The 21,823-nt window shown below is 42.1% G+C and overlaps 2 protein-coding genes across 7 annotated transcripts in view; one reads left to right on the top strand and one right to left on the bottom strand.

The window, feature by feature from the left end:
* Positions 1-5,817, top strand: part of Osmr (oncostatin M receptor) — a 64,293-nt gene extending 58,476 nt beyond the window's left edge. For all 3 annotated transcript variants that reach the window (XM_052159589.1, XM_052159588.1, XM_052159590.1), the window contains 3 exons: positions 2,483-2,564; positions 2,817-2,889; positions 3,512-5,817. In XM_052159589.1, coding sequence (XP_052015549.1) covers positions 2,483-2,564; positions 2,817-2,889; positions 3,512-4,060 — 704 coding nt within the window. In that variant the 3' untranslated portion in view covers positions 4,061-5,817. The remainder of the gene's footprint in view (positions 1-2,482; positions 2,565-2,816; positions 2,890-3,511) is intronic.
* A 4,130-nt stretch (positions 5,818-9,947) lies between these two features.
* Rictor (RPTOR independent companion of MTOR complex 2) overlaps positions 9,948-21,823 on the bottom strand; it is a 101,399-nt gene continuing 89,523 nt past the window's right edge. For 3 of the 4 annotated variants that reach the window (XM_052160058.1, XM_052160057.1, XM_052160061.1), the window contains 5 exons: positions 21,276-21,509; positions 15,935-16,093; positions 15,473-15,596; positions 14,104-14,242; positions 9,948-13,978 (listed from right to left, as the gene is read on the bottom strand). In XM_052160058.1, coding sequence (XP_052016018.1) covers positions 13,904-13,978; positions 14,104-14,242; positions 15,473-15,596; positions 15,935-16,093; positions 21,276-21,509 — 731 coding nt within the window. In that variant the 3' untranslated portion in view covers positions 9,948-13,903. The remainder of the gene's footprint in view (positions 13,979-14,103; positions 14,243-15,472; positions 15,597-15,934; positions 16,094-21,275; positions 21,510-21,823) is intronic. The other variant, XM_052160059.1, reaches the window with a different exon arrangement.

Below are 21,823 nucleotides of genomic sequence, written 5' to 3' on the forward strand. Positions count from 1 at the left end.
GTGCAACAAGGAATGAAGAGAGACAGGTATGAGGTCTGCTGTGAGGTTCTACTTCAGAGTACAGGAAGATGCCACCGTCACCCTCTGAAAGGGCTAGCCTGTGGAGAGCTTGGAGATACACGGTGTCTGCATTCCCTGGGCAGTGCTCCTCTTGTCTGGTTCACTGGTTAGATGGATGCGTCTAGGTGGTAAGGAATTCACTGAGCTGTATGCAATCTCTGTCTCTCTCCATCTACCACTTTCTCTCTCACACGCGGGTTGAATATGCTAAATTTGAAAGTCCAAATTCTAAATCAAAACATTTCGAGGGCCGCGGTGCCACAAGTGGAGAAGTCAACTTCTGGCTGTGTATAAAGGGGCACACTGCACGCACTGCATAAAATTATCTTCAGTCTATTCAGTGCAGATGAATCTTGTATGAATTTTGTAATTAGACTCTCTTCATGCATCTCGCTAGGAATGTGTAAGTAGTCCCCGAATCAAAGCAATCTGAAATCCTATCCTAAAAACCTCTGGCTCCAAGTGTTTCCAGTAATGGATGCCCATCCTTAATTTACCCTTCAGTAAAGAGTATGTGAATCCAGACCTTTTTTTTTTTTTTTTTGAGACAGGGTTTCTCTGTGTAGCCCTGGCTGTCCTGGAACTCACTCTGTAGACCAGGCTGGCCTGGAACTCAGAAATCTGCCTGCCTCTGCTTCCCAAGTGCTGGGATTAAAGGCATGTGCCACCACTGCCCAGTGTGAATCCAGACTTTTACCAAATTTTAAAACTGATCGGAGCACTGGAAGGTCTTGAGAGCAAGTATTCTCGCCACACTGGTGTGGGCCTCTTCCCAGGGAAGGCTCCCTTACGGAGCTCCAGCACTCCTCAACACCCAGCTGGGGAGCCAAACCAACCTGTGTTTGTTTGTTTGTTTTTCTAGTCCAGGCAGGTCCTGTGTGACGAGTGAGGAGGGTAAAGGCAGCACAGTGAAGAACAGGACACTGATTCATTCACATTGTCCTCGGAGCTTCTCTACACACAAACCAAGCGATTGATTAGTTGAACTACACAAGCACAAAGGAAGTATTGAAAAAATAGTAGTGTTTGACACATTTGAGAAATAAAGCAGAATTATTAAAGGCAGTTAAAGGAGTGCAAGGGTAAAGGAATGTAAGACAAGGTTTGTCCCCTTCTCCAGTCTGCAGCCTGCTAGTCACATATAACCTGGGACAGTTCTGAATGTGGCCCAACTTTGTTAAAATAATATGATTTATGTGACTTTTTTGTAGTTCTATTGTGTAATTCCCATGTAAAGTTTATAGGGGATGATGCTGTCACAATATCAAAAGACCAGGCACTCCTGTACCTAGCCAATTTTTAATGTATGGTAAGCAACCTAGAATCTCAGTGGCAAACAGGTACTTGTCTTCTGATCAGAGAGGTTTCATGTCAACATGGCTTGGCTGACTGGGCCACGCTGACCTCCTGGCTTGGGTCTGGTGCAGGTATTTTTCCTATAAAGTGACTCATAAAAAGCATCAGTACACTGGGCATTCTCTTTTCATGGCGGATGAAAAGAGAGAATGACTATACAAGCATATTTGAAGCGTCTCCTTTGCCACAGCTATGACCCACTGATCATCACATTGACCAAACTAAGGCGTGTGGTTAAGCCCTCAAACAAGAGCAGGAAAATACTCCCTCCTACTGCAGAGCTAGAGTAGTGTCTTAGTTTGCTGTGAAGAGACACCGTGACCAAAGCAACTCTTAGAAAGGCAAACATTTAATTGGGGCTGGTGTAGAGTTTAGTTCATTACTGTCATGGTGGGAAGCCTGACATCACACAGGCAGAGCTGGAACTGGAGGAGCCAAGAATCCTACAGATCTAAAGGCAGCCAGGAAGAGGAGCTTGAGCACGAGGAGCCCTCAAAGCCAGTCTACACAGTGGCATACTCCCCCCAACAAGGCCACACCTCCTAATAATGACAATTCCCCCGGGCCAAGCATATTTAAACCACCTCAGGTAGGGAGTGAGACACTGGGCAGTCATGGTGTCTTCTAGCAGACTGGATGAGTTTGAACTATGGAATGTTTGTTGACTTCCAGCAAAAGGCTCCCTGCATTGGCTGGTGTCTCATATGGCCACGCTGGCCTTGAACTCCTGCTACTTCCGTTCTACCTTCTGTGTGGTAGGAAGGTTGCAAGCACGCACCACTACCTAGTCTCACTGATCTTCTTTCTAGTCAGGCAAGACTCAGATTGAATTTTCCCTATATGTTTCACCCAGTTAAATTTCTCTAAATCTAATAAATGAGACCTATTCATTTGTGAGAAGTGATTTTCTTTTCTCAGAACTAAACTCATACTGAGTCTTGGATAAATACACGCAGATGAGGATCAGTAAACATGGAAAATTCTTCACCCACCCCCCATAACCTTTTCTTTCTTTAAGGAGGCCAATACATAAGTAAAAACGATTCCTTTCTCCTTTCTTCTTTAGCCCACATGCTGCTGCAGATCATACTGCCCATGACCCTCTGTGTTTTGCTCAGCATCATTGTCTGTTACTGGAAAAGTCAGTGGTAAGTGGAGAGGAAGCCTTCAGTCAAGAGTTAGAAACAAACCCTAAGACAGAAGTGATGTGGAATAGTATGGGGAAAGAATGATGGAAAGATCAAAGAAACGAAGGTGAGCCTATGTAATCTAGTTGACAAGTTTGCCTTCTGGGGCACTAGATGGGGAAAAGAAGACCCGTGTCTGAGGATGCTTGACAGTGCTCGCTCTTACTGGTCCTCCTGAACTGTTCATCTGTCTTGTTTTGGCCATTCTTCCAGGGTGAAGGAGAAGTGCTATCCTGACATTCCCAATCCGTACAAGAGCAGCATCCTGTCACTCATAAAATCCAAGGTAAATGTGGGGATGTTGTATGTGTACCACACCCATGAGGGACGAATCCAGCCAGGCATGGTGGCTCATGCCTGCGGTCCCTACCCATGTGAGCCTGAGTCCAGTCTGGTCTATATTATAGTTAGGTCTAAGGCTATGTAGTGAGACTCCCTTTCAAAAAAAGAGTCCCTGAAAAGAACACAGCTTGGTTTGGGGCTTTATTGATCAAGCTTTCTTATACCTCTTCAGGAAAAGATAATAAATGAGAAGCACAGACACAGCGATGAGGCAGGCTGGACGAGGGTACTGCTCAGTGGCAGAGTGGTCTTGCCTAGCAGAAGAGAAGCCCTGGTTTTGATTCCTGCCTAGGTCAAACAAATGCGATTGCATCTTATTCGTTGTGGGCTACCAGAAAAAAGTCAGTGGTGAGAGAGGAAGGCTTCATCCAACTGGGAGTCAGACACAGACTCCTAAGACAGAAATGACTTTTTCTGCCCTGGTGAGTCAGGTGGCTTTTGTCACAACCTTCAAGTTAATATGTGACCAGGAAGGAATGGGAAGCTCTCAGTGCACACTGGATACACGATAGTCTTGAATACTCCCTCTTGTGCATTTATCTCCCATATGTTTGATTCCTTTGCAGAAGAATCCTCACTTAATAATGAATGTCAAAGACTGCATTCCAGATGTCCTTGAAGTTATAAACAAAGCAGAAGGCAGCAAGACACAGTGTGTAGGCTCTGGGAAACTTCACACGGAAGATGTCCCCGCTAAGCCTCCATCCGTGCCAACAGCAAAGGATTCCTCTGGCCCTGTGCCCTGCGTCTTCTTTGAGAATTTTACTTACAATCAGTCAGCTTTTGATTCTGGTTCCCATGGACCCCTCAAAGCCACAGCACACCAACTTGGACTGTTGGCCCCACCTAACAAGTTACAGAATGCATTAGAAAATGACTACATGAAGTCCCTGGTCGAAAGTCCGACGGAAGAAACTCGCTTGATTTATGTGTCGCAGCTGGCTTCAACCATGTGTGGAGACAAGGACAGGCTTGACACGAGTGCACCCATGCCAGTGCACCCAGGCTCAGAGTATAAAAGGCAAATGGCAGTTCCAGGGAGCCCCCTACCACCTTCTCTGGAGGAGAATAACAGGTTGACCTCAATGATTCTCTTAGGCCAAGGGGACCAGTAAACATCAAGCAGCACAAATGTACTCTATACACTACAGGCACTTTGGGGGATGTAGCTGGGACCATGCCAACACCACATGCCCTGGCCTTTGCTTCCGGAGGGGCTCATTATCTGCAGTGCTGATTCATTAACGATCACTACAGACCAATGGACCGAAGACCAGAACTGTACAACATGGTATTCGCCTAGGAGGCTTCCTTAGAAATAGCAAGATCCTGGAGCACGCTGCCCTTGTTATTATTTGTCCCGGACTCACCTATTGCAGTACCCATGAGCTTGCGACAGGGTATACACCAGTCATTTCATAGAACCTACCTACTCAAAAGTGCACAACGAGGCTGTGGTCCCAGGATCTTGGTGTGCAGTGAGAAAACATCTTCATGTAAATTTAACCTCATGCTTAATAGTTAAAGGGTAAAACAAGTGGGTCAGGTGTTTTGACTAATGCTACCAGAGATTGATTACTTTTATTGTGTAGATTTATCACATTTAATGGAAAGGTTACAAACTAGATGTTGGCCATACCATGAAATGAGAATCGGTAGTCACTGACAAAGTAAAAAAGAACTCTCTTCACGTCTACACTGAAACTAACCAGTAAGATGTGCAAATGGACAGGAAACTCTCCACAGGTCTCCTGCTGACTAGGTAGCTTACTGCAGTAAAACAGGATTGCAAAGAGCTCTAGGCTTGCTGACCTTGACTGACCCCCTGTCCCATAGACTCCAATCTTCCTCTTTAGTTTTTGACTACCTCAGAACAGAAAAGAAGGACATTTCATTGAGTGATGCCTTTTACATATGATATACCCACCTCTGCCACCAAGCTGTATCTAGATGACCTATTTCACAAGCTAATGTCTGCTTCTTGCATGCTTGGTTGTCTGGTTCAAGAGAATTCTCACATTCCTGTTGTGCTAAAATACTATAGCCCTAGAACTGGGTATAATTTAGCTACAACTTTAAACTGTAGAAGTCAGTTGTGTTGGCCCCAAAGCATGTCTTTTGACAAAAATACACTTGGTTCTATCTGTGGGTTCCACATTAAGATTAAACCAACCTCAGAAAGATATTCAGGAATAAATGTACTAAATTCATAGATTTATTATTATTATTATTTTTATTATTCCTTAAGTAAGGTATTAATGATTTCCCCAGCTCTAACACGCATCAGGCTATGACATGGAGGAAAACTCACTGTATACAAATGGCTATCTTTTGGTAACAGCACAGCTCCTATAATCAGCTCCTGGAAAGTGCCCTAGAAGAATGACTATATGTATCAGCTAAACACATAACGTTGGTTCCTTCCTCTTAATGCTTGTCACATTGCAGAACAAGGTAGAGAGGTGTTCCTTTTGTTGTTAGCTAAGTGTGGTAGCAATGATGACTTTGTACACATTTGCAGCTATTAAATGCTATGGCATGTGGCCATAGAACATAGTAACAGCAACCACGAATGTTCCACACAAGGGGTCCAATCTTCTCTTTACATAATACCAAGCCTTTGCTAGAAAACACAGCTACATCCTAACCTAGGACCAGGCAGTATCTTGCATAGTCGAGGTGGAAGAAGACTGCTCAGTATTGCAAATACTCTGTTTACGTTTTTCCTGTCAATGGATTTCTCAATGGAAACCTGCACCCAGAAATGTTAATGACATTGATTTGTGATATTTTCTTTTTTTCATTTCAATTTTGTTTAAAAAATAATCCACAAAACATTTTTTGCTGTTTCAATAAAGTCCAAATTAAAACATTTCATGATCACATTGTTTTAATTTCCTTAACAGAATAAGAAGTTATTGAGTATAGCCAAAAAAAGAAAAAAATCACCTCCCAAACTTGACAAAAATGTAAATTGACCCCTTCAACCTAAAAAGGGTCTGTTCAGCACACATCTGAGTTCAGAAGCACATCATGCTCTAAGTCTTCTTCCTTCCTATGGTCCTCTTTCTATGTCTGTTACAGTCCTCACCCCAACAGCAACGAACCTGTCCCAATTTCTTCCTCTTCCTTCTTCCTCCTCCTCCTCATTTGGTTTTTGTTTGTTTGTTTGTTTTTTCAAGATAGGGTTTCTTTGAGTAGCCCTGGCTGTCCTGGAACTCACTCTGTAGACCAGGCTGGCCTCGCACTCAGAAATCTGCCTGCCTCTGCCTCCGAAAGTGCTGGGATTACAGGCGTGTGCCACCACCGCCCAGCGTGTCCCAATTTCTTTATCCATCTGTTGATGACTTTTTTTAGGCTAGTTAACTATTGTAAAGGGAGCAGTGATGAACACAGATATGCAAATATTTTTGTGCTATGTTGATTTAAGTATCTGCCAGGTAGGTGTACATGGAGAGGTGATATGTTTGGGTCTATTTGCAGTTTAAGGAACCACCACACTGGCATCCAGGGGCTGTAGCTGTCTACCCCTGCAAAGGGTTCCTCATTAAATCTCCTGGCTTGGGCTGGAATCCCAAAGCTTTTAATTTGCCTTGTCCCCGATGGCTAAGACTGTATACTTTCTCAGATTTTAATTTCCTCCTTTAAAAATGTCTACTCACTGATAATTTCATTCTTTTGACGTTCCTTATATATTCTAGGTATCAATCACTGAAGACTCCATAAGAAAAGTATTAGATAAAAAACAAACAAACAAACAAACAAACAAACAAGCCAGGCGGTGGTGGCGCATGCCTTTAATCCCAGCACTTGGGAGGCAGAGGCAGGTGAATTTCTGAGTTTGAGGCCAGCCTGGTCTACAAAGTGAGTTCCAGGACAGCCAGGGCTATACGGAGAAACCCCGTCTCAAAAAACAAACAAAAAAACCAAAAATCAAAAAAAAAAAAAAAAGAAAAGTATTAGATATGATAAACACATTCAGCAAGTTGCAGGATACAAAATCAACATTTAAAATCTCAGCAGCTTTTCTATATTCCAATAATGGACTTGCAGAAAAAGAAAATCAGACCCAACCAAGGAAATGAAATATCTTAATTTTCATGTACTTTAGAAACTGAAGATAATAGTGTAAAGAAATTTTAAACAAGCAACATGACTGCTCTGAGAAGGGATCCCATTGAAAGACCTTTTAGGTCTATAAGATCTGGCCAGAATACAGATGTACCCTGGAGTATGGTATGATCTGACTGGTATGTATCTGACAGATACATCCTTAGGACACACCTTCAACCTTAATGTACGTAGTTAGTTTGTAGAAAGATGCAGCCATCTTTGAAAGTGATGTCTAATTGAGGGGCAGACAAAGTGATGAATTGGAGAAAGATTGACAAAATTAGTCAGATAGGATATGCCCAACTCTTACTAGAACAGACAAGAAAGAGGTGCCGTCAGAGTAGGGGAAGAGACAGGGAAGAGGCAGTTTTACAGGGACAGTGTTATAGAGACGGGTTGCAGATGAAGATGGAAGAAGCCAGTACTGCTAGAGTTGGTTTGAGTCAAAGCAGAGCAATTCAGTCAGAAGTTGAGAGAAACCAGTTTAAATTAGACAGCTTGGAAGAGTTTGAGCCAGAACAGCTGACCTGAGCTAGCCAGCCTCAAAAAGAACTAGAGAGGGTGAGCTTATTTAAGCAGTAGGCCTCCAAGGCAAATTATATCTGGCAAGTAAGTTACATTTACACTTAAGACAACAGAAATACTGCCATGGGCCTGTATTAGTAATATAATGCTGTAAAAATTACTGTTAGCAAATATGATTACACATCCAATGGAATTTCCATGAAAATTCAAATTGCATTCTTCATAGAACCAGATAAAATCCTCAAATTTACACGGGAAGTTAAAAAGACCCTGAATATCCAAAGCAATTCTTAGCATAAAGAGCAAATGCTGGAGATATTATAATACCTGATCATAAATTATTATAACCTCCAGGCCATAATACAAAACCATTTAAATTGGGCACAAAAAGACATATAGAGGAGTGACATACAACACAAGACTCAGAAACAGATCCACTCAGAAACAGCCACCTAATACTTGACAAAGGTATAAAAACAGACTCCCAATAAATGGTGCTAGAACTGAAAATTCCCATCTGTATGGCTGAAATTATATCCCACTTCTTTCACTCTGGAAATGGATCAAAGACTCCAATGTAGACCTGAAACTCTGAAACTACTAGAAGGAAACATCAACAAAAACACTAAGATACAGGCATGGGCAAGCACTTTCTGAAAAAGGACTTTTAATAGCACGGAGATAATGTCAAGAACTGATAGGTGGGACTACATGAATTGAACACTCCTGCACAGCAAAAAAATCAGCAGAGTGAAGAGTGTAAGACGAGATTCCTGAAGTTCACCGGCCACAGTCAAGATCCAAGTTTATGGAGAGATAGTCTTAAAAAGATGGAAAGGTGCATATGTACTTGACTTTGACCTCTATGTGTGCAGATGTCCCTGTACAGTCAGTCTACATGTGTCAACGTCATGGTTGGTCTCATTTACGAAGTATATATTTATAAGAAAACTAAGTTGAATTAGACTAAGGGTCACATCAATGAACTCTGTTGACTAAAGCTTGCTTTGTCTTAAAGTCTCAAGTATTTCTAAAACCCCAAAGGGTAAGACAGAGATGAAGTCTTCAGAATCAGCTGACAAACAAGATCATGAGTTACCTCCTATTTCTAGCTCTAAGTGTATGAAGTTGGCCCTAGTGCTCCAAATAAGCACCAAGAAAACCACGCTTGGAGATACTATTTCATGAAATATTGATTAAAATTTTGGTACAGTGGTCTGAGTATTTTTTAACGTTTTGTGTATAAATGTTTGCCTCCACTGGTAGCTGTGTACCTGTGTATGTGCTTGCTGCTTAGAGACCAGGAAGAAACCAGCATTACAGATGGCTACAAACCTGGGGTTTGAACCCAAGTCCTCTGAAAGAAGAGCTAGTGCTCTTAAGCACTGAGCTGTGTCTCCTGCTATTTGAATACTTTAAGCTGGAGAAGTTTTAAAAACAAAACCTATCGTTGTCCTATTCAAGTGTTATAGTATTAGGCTTACTCCTCTTCTGGGTGCTAACTATACTTCTGGTAAACACAGAACAGAGTGAGAGCAACCAGATGAACACACGGGTCGGTCTGCAGTCCAAACACCTGCAACACGTCTGCTTAAGGTGGAGACACAGACTTCAGCAACTGTTCCGGGAGCTGGGCTTCCACGCCTAGTTGCTCAGCTCGCTCTTTTCCTGTGGTGCAATACTCTGCTCAAGGTGGCAGAAGGCTGGCTTATCTGCTCAGGTGCGTGTGTGCAGACGGCTAAGCATCAAACCACTCAAATGGCATTGTCTTAATACTACCTCAGCCAGTCCAGGGCTCTTCCAGTTAAGGACATTTCTATATCTAAATTCTTTACAATAACCTTTTGAAATTGAAGAGTAAGTATGTTACACTAAATTTGGAAGAATGCCAAGGAAGTACAATTGGGGTCTCTTTTCATGGTATAAGTCTATTTATAGACTCAAACCCCCACATTTACTAGAAATCACACCGATCAACATCAGCATGGGGTTCATATCAAGGCCCTGTGAGACACATTAGGTTTTCAAATAACACAAACACTACCACAAGTTTAAGAATTTTAAGTACATTTTATTAACAATGAATCCCTTTGATAAGATTATGCTTCAGGAGGCTTTAATGCCCTTAACATAAACTGTACACATTATACAAAACAATACAACCACAAAAACAACAACAAAAATAAATCAAAGTGAGCAAAACCATTTGGGGACAAATCTTAAATTATACACAACTCAATGAAATATTCTTAAGGAAAATATATAAATACTTTTTCTTTCTATGTTACAGTTATACAATATAAACCAGATTTCAATGTCTGTTCAGTGACCTACAAACACCAGAACCTCCAAAAATGTAGCAGCGTTATTACTAAATAAAAAAAAAAAAAAGGTCATGTGGTCAGAGAGCATTAAGTCTGAGATTCTCTTTATGACCCCTTATCACTTTTCAAAGCTAATTTAATTTACATCATTTATTTCACAATGCATCATTAGGGTTTTTTGACAGGCTAGTAATGGAACATTTTTCAACAATCATACATTAAAAATTTTTTACCACTCCGGCTCTGCCCCAAGACTTTGCATTTTGTGCTAGATCAACCAAGTTAAATGGGAAAAATGTAAGATATGTTTCCTTTTTGGCATAAATTAATTTTCACACTAAGTATTATAGAGTCAAAATGTGCAATCCATGCATCTGTGGCAGAGTTATCCACCTAACTATGAAAGTACTCAAAGGGGAAGAATCCCACATTCTGTAAGTCATATAAATTTACTATAATGAACCCCCCTGGGGACCTGAAGTGAAAAGAAAACGGCTCTTGGAAAGACTAGCAGACGTCTGTGTCTTCCTAGGCACTGTCCTCCAGGTCACTGGAAGGCCTGGAAGGGAGACTCAGTGAAGCCACCACTCTCTAAGCTAAGAGAGTTAAGATGGCAACAAAAGACTGTCAGTATGGAGAAAACGGAGACCTGTCCAACCCACACTCAAGAAAATCTGAAATGTTCAATGCAAGCAGGTCTTCTCAGAAGTCTCCCAAACAATTCTACTTTTCTTTCATGAATTGTGAATTTGGGACAAAATGGAAGTAAAAAGAGGGGGGAAAACTTTACTTCCAAACTCTATTTCCAAAGCGGTTACTTGTTCTTCTCACACAAAATTAGCACCTAACTCTTACCACAGGAGAATAATTGCAGTTATACTTTGAATGACAGGTTTGCTTCTTATTGCTTAAGGATCTGTGCTTTGAACGGGGCATCAGCGGCATCCTCCAAAGAGGCGGGCAGTGCTGGAATCAGCAGCAGACAGTCCACACACACACTGGCATCCCATGATGCACGCTCGGCCTCAGAGACGGAGCTCAGCTGCAAAGGTCTCGTGCTCAGGGTAAGAGCGGAGAGCTACTGAGGACCCAGCTTCGGGTGGCTGGGGTGGCCAGGGCCATAGTGCATGCACTTCCTAAGAGCCTGCAATGCCACTGTCTTATGGGGTGTCTCTACGCTTACTCTTTATTAGACACACTTAAGTTAGGGGACACTTTCTTCCTCCATTATACTCTAAGCAGAAAGAGAAAAGTATAAGAAATTTTAGAGCCTATTTTCTTATAAATACTAAATTTCTCACTTTTTTGTCAGTACTTAGTATGTGAAGCTGAAATCTGTTCTTGAAAAAATTTCAATTAGAAATGACAATTTACAATTAGAAATTCACAGTTTACAGCCAGCTTAACTGTTCAAACTCCTCCAAATTATTAAATAATTATGAATAGTACAAATTTATATGACTAAGATTAATTCTAAACTTTTGAAAAACTACAGTATTGACATTTTTGGTAATATCTAATATTTATAGACAATTTTCTCAATGATTTCTATTACCATTGACATCATTCATAACCTTTTCTGCTATAATTTAATAGTCTTAAATACCTATGCTAATCACTTGGCACTGCATGTAGTTTTCGTCATAAAAGTCTACTTTTATACACGTACTTAAAGGAAATGTATTACACCTGTTGGTGAAACCATGGTTAAACCAAATAGCACTATGAATTTAAGCATAGACAATTTTCCCCAATATATTGGTAATCACAAAGCTCTGATATCTTCCCAAAGTAAGTGCTATAGGCAGATATAATCTCTCTCTCTCCCTCTCTCTTTCTCTCTCTCACACACACACACACCCACACACCCACACACCCACACACCCACCTTTCAAAGTAACAGTCAAAAAAGTCAAAACAAAATCCTTGGCTTAGGACACTAGGGCACAGCCTCATTGCAGGATGGCTGACTCAGGTGTGCAAGGATGGGCATAGTTTTGTGTGAAGAAAAACAAACAAGAATAGTTATCATTAACTTTCTAGGGACGAAACCACAGATTTTATACTCTGTTAACTGAGGTAGTGTTTAAAATGAATGTCTCAAATATTAATCCCATTTATGAATAAGCCTACATTACTGCCTTTGGAACTGTAGCCACCATTTGGTCTAGTGTCTCTGACATTCGGTTCTCTGGAAAGGCAGTTTTACTGTCCAAGACCAAAGACCAAGGTGGCAGGCGTGCTCTTACAAGCACTGCTGACATGTAAATGAACACGGGTTCAGTGGTGAAGTGAAAGGACAGTTTTCCCCTCACTGTATTTTCTGAGAAAATGAGAACTGTGTGGTAATTGAGCAGCAGCTTTCAGCCCTTGTCTGCTTGGTTATCATTGAAGTTACTACACAGTGCACATAAGAACAACTCGCTGAAGTGCAGTCAAAGAGGAGTTAGGGAGGGAGATGAAGTGCTTCGTCCCAGTGCGAACTTTCAGTGCCAGCAAATTAAAAGAAAAATTTCTGTGAGTTATATTTTCTAGTTCACAGGGTACTTTACGGCGATCTTGTAAACAAGACCATTATGAGAAGGGTGTATGACATAAGAAAATATGGACCAATGTCTATGACATGTTAAAGCTGATGTGCAATTGTAAAATGGGTTACACAAAGGAATCACAAAGGTCCTACTCAGTCCAGCTGGATGGTCTGTTCTATGTATATGATTTCAAAAAAGATAACCCTTTCGTGTATAAGCATTCTAGTAATGATGTTCATGCCACTTTATGTACAAATTTGCATATATGTTTAATTCCTGTAAAGATTTCCAAGTATCTTTATACATAAACAAATTAGACAGACAAAATCTTGCCTTCATCAACTTCACAAATGTGATAAAGGCAACGACTATACTTTTAACTCACCTATAACTGCAACTTATGCAAAACAGAAACAATAACAAAAATTATCGCTGCTTTAAAACTTAGTAATTAAGGCTTTTCACCACAATTTTTAATCTTAATAATGAGTCTCAATGACTTTTTGATAGGACATATGGCTCTTCCTTCTTTGCATGGAATGTGTACATTGCAGGCAAATGTGTCTTTTCCTTGAGAGGTCGCAGCAGCAGCAGCAGCAGCAGCAGCAGCAGCAGCAGCAGCAGCGGCAGCAGCATTGTCTAATGCTTTCCTTTGCTTGGGTCCAGACTACTAATGCTGGCTCAACCCCTGAAGTGGTGAGGGGAGTTTTTGCAGTTGGGTATAATGTGCTCTGGACATGAGAAGCATTTCATATCTACTATTTATGTGATCACAACTGCAGTGAAAAACCTTAATTAGTAAAAATAGCCTTTAACAACATATTGCAACAAACCTGAAGAGAAGGAGAACAAATAAGCATCCTTATGCAATCTAGCATTGAAAATAACTTCTAAGTTCCGAGTGTTGAGGCTTTCCTTTTGCTCTGAAGTTATAAACCTCTGAAGTAGTGTTACAAACATTAAGGAAGTGTGGAAAGGCCAGTGTGTTCCTCTGATCCCAGCAGTTACAGCGCACGGGGTAACAGGATGCAGCCTCAGAGTCCGTGACTCCTGGGTTCCACATTAGTTAACAAACAAGGCATCTTTGTATTTACCCTTGATTAGACAGCACTCAGAAACAACTGTGCGGAGGAGGCTTCGTCATGCCCTGCTTTGTTCCACTGCCATTTTGCTTCTAAAATAAAAAAATAGAAAACCTATGCAGGTTCAGTGCTTGGCTCCTGCATATGATGGCAACTGAATGAAAACTGTGGTAATGAATCACGACCCTGGAGGAGGGCCCAATGGGAGAGACGCTGGCTGGGCTAGGGACGCCAGCAATCCTAGCTGTCCTGTACCAATAACTGCTGGTCAGTGTCAGAAGATTCTCCTGCCTCACTGTCAGCCAGTGTTTTGTGAGGCTTTTAGAAAATCCACAATATGAATACATATATAGTATCTAGCTATAAACATCATAAATATGAGGTCAGGATTCGGCAGATTCATCAACTATAGGTGGATTTGGTGGAATTGCCAACACAGCCTCTGCTTCTTCATGCATCTAGGAAAAAGTAATAAATTGTTAATTTTTAAAAAATAAAAATGGTGTATAATGTAGGTATAATCTTTCAATTACTTCAAGTACAGAGTAATTCTGGGAGACAAATTTCAGAAATATAGTCTTACCTGTAAAAACTGTACATCCTGAAATAACTCTTGTATGAACCTCCGGCATGGAAGTCTAAATGTGCAGTGTGACAACAGATGAGAAACTTCAGAATAAAGGCATATGTCATCAAATGTTTGAGGATACTTCTCTTTAATGCTAAAATGAAGAGAGAGACTATGTTGTGATAAAAATATAACATAATTTCTGCTAATTTTATTTTCTCTCCAGATACTGATTAGATGGAATGTTAGGAACCGTGGCTTAATAGTATAAGATAGTCTGCCAGTCAGTCTGTCTGTCTCCCTTTTCTTCCAGCCTTGACCAATGCCTCCATGCCTTGTGCACTCCAGACCCTCCTGTTTCCATCTCGGAGTGCCAGGATGCCGCGCGGGTGCCACCACACCCTGCTCACTCTGAATCGTTTCTATTTCACACTTCAGACAGTTCAAGCTTCTGCTTTTCAAAGATTATCAAACTCTGAATGCTTATTATAGTGATTTTCCAGTAACACAAGGAAATTACGAATTTTATTTATTAGGCTAACATGAATACATAACATGCTCACACTGTGAGGCATTTAAAGTTCATTCCAAGTTATTAGTCTCTCTGGCTCGCCCTATCTTTCCACGAAGACAGCACCTCAGAGCCAGTCATGTGGGTGGAGGCAGGGCTGAGAGCCTGGCTCTGGTAGCCCTGGGCCACACAGCCGACACGCAGAAAGAATGTGCATGTACTTCTTTAGACACTCACTGTTTTAAGCTGTGAAAATAAAGATGATTTGCTCACAATTTTTATTTCTCAGGTTTTGACTTAGGAACACAATTTAATGAGAAAATTGCACCAGCTGATTACCTAAGCTTGCTTCTCAAGCATTTGGTCTTTAGGTCTTCCTCGACTTTCTTGAAAAAATGACAGAGAAATCTAAAAAGCTTTTTTTTGGGGGGGCGGGTATGTGAGTTATAGCCACCAACAATTACTTCAGAAACTGGAATTTAGAAATGTTAAAAACATTTTATTGGTTAAATAGTAAGCTATTTAATTGAAACCCCAAATTTTACAAAAACAACAATGGGAGGGTGCAAGAGTGGCCCTGATTTTAGACAGTTTCCCAGTTTTACAGATCTGCTTGAAAGTCTGGCTGGGTCCTCACTCACCCACCCACCCACCCACTCACTCACTCACCCACCCACTCACCCACTCACCCACTCACTCACTCACTCACTCACTCTTGCCTGCGATGTGCTCTGCAGAGGCACCACAGCGCATCACCTATCAGGCCGCCCACAGGTGGGAATGCAGCCTGGGAGTGCAGCTATGGAGCACACAAGCAGCTGTTTTACAACTTACAAAGTAGAACAAGCTGACACCCTTCATGAAGTTACTCACGTCAGAAGCCCGGTTTCGTGACACTTGGTGGACACTGAACTACTCAAATTGACGACTAATCTTAGCACTTCTTTACGAAGCAGGATACGGCACATTGGAGTATCGTCTGGAATGGTTTTAACACCTGAAATGAAGATGCCAGTGTGAGGTTCCTTATTGCATTACAATACAGAATGATTACAGTTCATGGAATTTATCTTCAAACTATATAAGCAGCTAAAACTGGAATCAGCTGCACATAATCTGCTAATAATCTAGGAGCAAAGCTCTACCAGAAGCAGGTCATTGGCAGGGAACCTGTGGACGGATGACACAGGTGAAATACTTAAGAGTTGCAAAATGCTTTCACTAACACTGACCTGCACAGCCCGAGACAACTCTAATTACAGTGCATATGCTAATAAGCACAATCAACTGAAGCTTGCTTTATTAAGGAGCAGGAAACTAAACCTCAAGACTCACCCAGTAACAGCTCAGTGCTTTTGGTGCTGCTGGCTGAGCCTTCTTCCTGAGAAGCGCCATCACTGCATCCGGAAATCCCCGAGAACTTAGAGGGAACTACTCCTAAGGGGTTGGGGATTGTCTGCTCACACCAATCAGAGTATGGAATATCCTGAAGGTCTGAGGAAAGGAAGCATTTGGATTAAAGCTCCACTCTTGCAACAGCTCTGCATGCACCAAGAGAACTCCTTCCCTGTTCTTCTTCCGTTCTCAGTGATTTCTCTTCCAAGTAAACCCAGATTGCTCAGTGATGAGCATTCAGACAAGGGAACCTGCTAGCAAGTCGGTTTTCCTAGTAACAGAACACCGTAGGGATGAATCCATGCGTGACTGAAACTCAAGCAGTTATGTATGAAAGGGGAACCCACCGTATTGGTATTGTTCTCTTTAGACCCATCCTTTCTACCTGTATCTGAACGCCTTGCCTGGCAGGAAATATAATTACAAGTAGAAGGTGATTTCAGATCCCTTTGTAGTATAATTTTTTCTTTTGTGCTTCTCTCTAAGCACTGCTAAGGCCCCCATAGTGGCATATTGAAGTCAATCAAACATGTAAGCTAAAATACTTTTTGGTTTAAAAGTGCCGAGAGCATGGAGTGGCTGGATGGTTCAGTGGGTAGAAAGGTGCCTGCTGCTTTGCCTTCTTACTTGAGTCCAACTGCACGGCCCACAGAGTGACAGGAGAGAACTGATTCCCCTCACTTGTCTGATCTTCAAGTGGGCCCTGTGGCACCCGCACACTGGCACACACGTGCAAGTGTGGGACACAAAAACACTCAAGAACAAATTTAAAAATGTAATAAGATCAAAAAAATTCCTAGTAATTAAAATCAATGAAAACAAGTGGAAAACAAAATTGATGATCATCCCTTCACAGGAAGAAACATTAGACATTCTACAAAATCACACAAGCTTAGTACTATACAACTCAATGAAAATTTCTAAGCTAAGCATTTCACTAGGGGAAAAAGGTGATCGAGACAGGGACACAGAGCTAGACAGTGAGACCTTTGCGAAGCAGGCTTGTTATCCTTTCTTCCTAATACCAATGGGGGGGCGGGGAGAGGCAGCAGCGGTGGCAGCGCGAGAGGGCCGCCACCAGCGGAACTGAGGTGATAAGGACCAGGCAGGTCCTGAGCCCGCCACCACTGACCACCGTCAGCCAGCTGGGCTGCATGCTACAGAGTTGCAGCGCTTTTTACCGCACTGAAGCCCCAGGAGACCTCTGCCTCCTGAGAGCCAGTTACGGGAGGCGCTTCACCATCTTGGCTCCCGGACGCCAACTCACGTCTGAGCGCCAACCTGGTTGGCAGGGATCGTTTGCCCTGCAGACTGCCGGGCACTTGCTGGGGCACTCTACCATCTTGGCTACTAGACGCCAGAGAAATCTAATTGACATAGCCGGTTACATAGACATAGCCCGAGGCTAACATCTCTTGGCTCTAAGCCTGTCAGGCTTTTGCCTGCACCCCAGGCCCTGGGCAGCTCAGTGGGCCGTCTGTGCGCCAACCTGGTTGGGGGATCTGTTGCCCTGCAAAGTGATCAGCACTTGGAAAAGGTTCCCGCAGCATCCGCCATCTTCACTCCCTAAAGGAGCAGATGAACAGCACCAGGTTCACAGAGACAACCCGAGTATAGCATTGCTTGGAGCAGGACATACTAGGGCTTCAAGGGCACCCAAGAGGAGGGCAGCACATCAGCAACCTGTGCCAGGGGAAACCCAGTCATCCAGCAGTGTGGAAATAGCCTTACAGGCTCACAAGAGGTTCAAACACCAGCCAGTTGACAACAAGACCAACTAACACCAGAGATAACAAGATGGCAAATGTAGGAACGTTACTAACAGAAATCAAGGCAATATGGCAGCATCTGAATCCAATTCTCCATCAACATCAAGTCCTGGATACCCCCAACATACCAGGAAAACAAGAGTTGGATTTAAAATCACTGGTCATGATGCTGCTAGAGGAACACAAAAAGGACATAAATAAATCTCTTAAAGAAATACAAGGGAACATGAATAAGTTAGAAGCCCTTACAATGGAAACACAAAAATCACTTAAAGAAATTCAGGAGAATATGGGTCAACAGATAGAAGCCAATAAAGAAGAAACGCAAAAATCACTTAAAGAAATGCAGGAGAAATTGAGTCAACAGGCAGAAGTCATGAAAGAGGAAACACAAAAATCTCTTAAAGAATTACAGGAAAACACAAACAAGTGAAGGAACTGAGCAAAACCATCCAGGATCTAAAAACAGAAGTATAAACAACTAAGAAATCAAAAAGGGAGACAACTTTGGAGATAGAAAACCTTGGGAAGAAATCAGGGGCCATAGATGTAAATATCAACAACAGAATACAAGAGATAGAAGAAAGAATCTCAGATGCTGAAGATACCATAGAAACCATGGACTTAACAGTCAAAGAAAATGCAAAATGCAAAAAGCTTGTAACCCAAAACATTCAGGAAATCCAGGACACAATGAGAAGACCAAATCTAAGGATTATAGGTATAGATGAGAGTGAAGATTTACAACTTAAAGGGCCATCAAATATCTTCAACAAAATTATGGAAGAAAACTTCCCTAACCTAAAGAGAGAGATGCCTATGAATATACAAGAAGGCTACAGAACTCCAAACAGACTGGACCAGAACAGAAATACCTCCCGTCACATAATAATCAAAACCCCATTGTACTAAACAAAGAAAGAATAGTAAAGGCAGTAAGAGAAAAAGGCCAAGTACCATATAAAGGAAGACCTATCAGAATTACACCAGACTTCTCCCCAGAGACCATGAAAGCTAGAAGATCCTGGACAGAGCTCATGCAGACTCTAAGAGAACACAAATGTCAGCCAAGACTACTATACCCAGCAAAACTCTCAATCACCATAGATGGAAAAACCAAGTTATTCCATGACAAAACCAAATTTACACAATACCTTTCCACAAACCCAGCCCTACAAAGGATAACAGGAGGAAAACTCCAATATAAGGAGGGAAACTACACCCTGGAAAAAGCAAGATAGTAACCTTCTTCCATCAAACCTAATACCAATGGTGAAAAAGGAGGTTCAACATTTCAAAATGCTGCACTACATTTTGTCCCCCGCCCCCAAGAACTTCTAAGATTACTATTTCCATTAAGTCAGTCACACTGGTTTTATGTCAGGTTGATAAAAGCTAAAGTCATCTGAGAGAAGAGAATCTCAATTAAAACATTTTTTCCCCTAAGACTGGCTGTAGGCAAGCCTGTGCGCATTGTTAAATTGATGATTAATGGAAGAAGGGCCAGCCCACTGTGGGTGGTCCTGGTCCTGGGCTGTATAAGCAAGCAGGCTGAACAAGCCTTCAGGAGCAAGCCCGGAAGCAGCACGTGGTCTGCATGCGCTCCTGCTTCCAGGTTCCTTGAGTGCCTGTCCTGACTTCCTTTGAGGATGAACAATGTTGAGATCCACCTGCCCTCTGCCTCCCTGGTGCTGGGGTTAAAAGTGTGTGCCATTATGCCAAACTTGCATATTTCTCATCAGACACGTAGTTTGCAAGTATTTGATTTCTATACTTGCAAACATTCATTCATTTTACTCTGTAAAAATATCTTATTACAGCTTTGGACAATCTCACTCTTGCTTCCTATTGGATCATTTGTAGTGCATGCAGTGGCTGGGAGGTGGGATTCATTCCTCACCCAGCCAAAAACTATCAATCAATTCTTCAGCGCTTTCAGTCTCAGGCTCCCACTTCCAGCTTTAACCCACACTGATGTTTATTCAGACTCCAGAGACCTCTAGTCTCATTTACTTCCAGGAGATCCAGTTTTCCTTTTATCAAAACTACTGTCCTCCCTCCAGCAGGTGTCCTTAGCCGGTGCTGAATGTCAGTCAGCTGAAGATACACAGCTCTACCTCTAGCTTCTCTATCCTGTGATCAGCATTCATTTCTGTGTTTAACGCGGATAGCATGATTATTAGAGCTTTGTAGGGATTTTCCAGTCAGGTCTATAATTCTGGTGGTATTCTTTGAGACAGTTTTGGTGGCTGGTCTTCCTGTGAGTTTTATAACTATAGTGCTCCACAGCAAGTGCTTCACACACACTGTTGAGTGTTTAAAGAAAAAGAACGTGGAGTCCCTAAACCATGAAAACATTGGCAAATGGCCTAAGATGCCTGCCAGCCTTCCTTCCTTTCTTCGTTTGTTTGTCTCTCAAGAGAGTTTCAGCATGTATCTCTGTTTCTCCTGGACCTTACTCTCTGCCCTCAGCTTCTGCCTCCTGAGTGAGGCATGTGCCACACTGCCCAGCTATACACGCCCTCTTCCCTATGGTGTGTAGCACATTTAACATTTTACACATGCTCAAAAGATAATCATAAACAAACACTTTGTTAAAGCAAAAGTCCATTACAGTACACAGAGGCCCCGAGGCCCAGAGCGTGAAGAGCCTAGTTTAGGAATCCTCTAATTCAGGCTTGGAACCACTAGGTTCCGTGGTTCCACTAGGACTTGGAACCACTGAAGGGATGGATCAGTTTCTAAGCACACTCTCAAACTATTTGTGGCAATTTACAGCAAGCACATTGCTGACTGGTGTTTCCCTAGTACCATGGCTGACAGTCACAAGCAGGGAAGTAATGAAATCCTAGGGCCTACTTCAGCAGAGTCAATCAGAGAACTCTGGCATCACTAGACTTCTGAGGGAAACTAAGGGATACTTACCAAGGAAAGGTATCTGCATGAACACTGTAAACACTACCTGAAAGTGTGTGTGTGTGTGTGTGTGTGTGTGTGTACACGTAGGAGATTCATGTTAGTGAGATACAAGACTCACTACTTGTATCCTCCGTATTAATTCCTTCTCTAATAAACATACACGGAAAGCCTAGTAGTGTACAAGACAGCCACTACTGTCAGAAAAACGGAAATGAAGAGACAGCTCACACTCTGAGGAAAGTCGGCATGGGAAGAGTCACTGGGAAATAGTCTTCATTTGCAGCAGCTGTTGAAAACTTAGGCATGGTCTACCAATGATAAGAAATGAGAATGATAAAAGCCACAGAACAGAGCCTGATTATCTGTGGGGCTACAGACTTAGTAAAGAAATCAGAGTAATCTTAAGCAATGTATTAAAAGAAAAAGTGGAAAGAATCAAACCGAGAGGTGAAATACTAACAGAACATAGGCAGAGGCTGACGGGTATACATGCTGAGGTGAGGAGCTGGAGGGAGAAGGCCAGCGCCGCATAGCAGGGCTGCTGCGGGCTGGTGAAGAGAGCAGAGTACAATCGAAGGACAGCACTCACTCACCGGAGTGACTGCAGATGGAGCTCAGCTGGTTGCTGGGCTGGAAGCCCAGGCTTTCAATGCAGACACAGTAAAGGCAATTGTCATCCGTGTGCTCCTGCAGGCCAGTGTCTTCTGTGCTCTCTAAGAACAGAGAAGCGTCCGAATGGACGGAGTTCATTATTTCTGTGAGACTCATCTGTTGCCGTAGCAAATGAAAAGAGTTCTTTACAAGACCCCCGGTTCCAGAGGAAAGACCTGCATGTTTAGGTAAATAAGAACACAACCCGATAAAGAGGCTGTTGGTACCTTTCTCATGTCTTAAAACAGAACTGTTCATAAAGACAGATATTTAGAACTCTCTATGACCCAACATCTAATTTTGATTAGGAAAGAGAATACTGTATTTTAAATTATGAAAATTAAAACAGCACATATTCCTTTATTATTTCAACATAAGGTTTTTAAAATACAACCGAAAAAAACAGATTATCGTAGTATCTCAATTAATTCTCATAACTGCCTAAATGAAATCAGTAATTCTAGAGGTATAAATTAAAGTCAGAGTACAG

This window comes from Apodemus sylvaticus, chromosome 16 (assembly GCF_947179515.1).
Source record: "Apodemus sylvaticus chromosome 16, mApoSyl1.1, whole genome shotgun sequence".
Lineage (NCBI taxonomy): Eukaryota > Metazoa > Chordata > Mammalia > Rodentia > Muridae > Apodemus > Apodemus sylvaticus.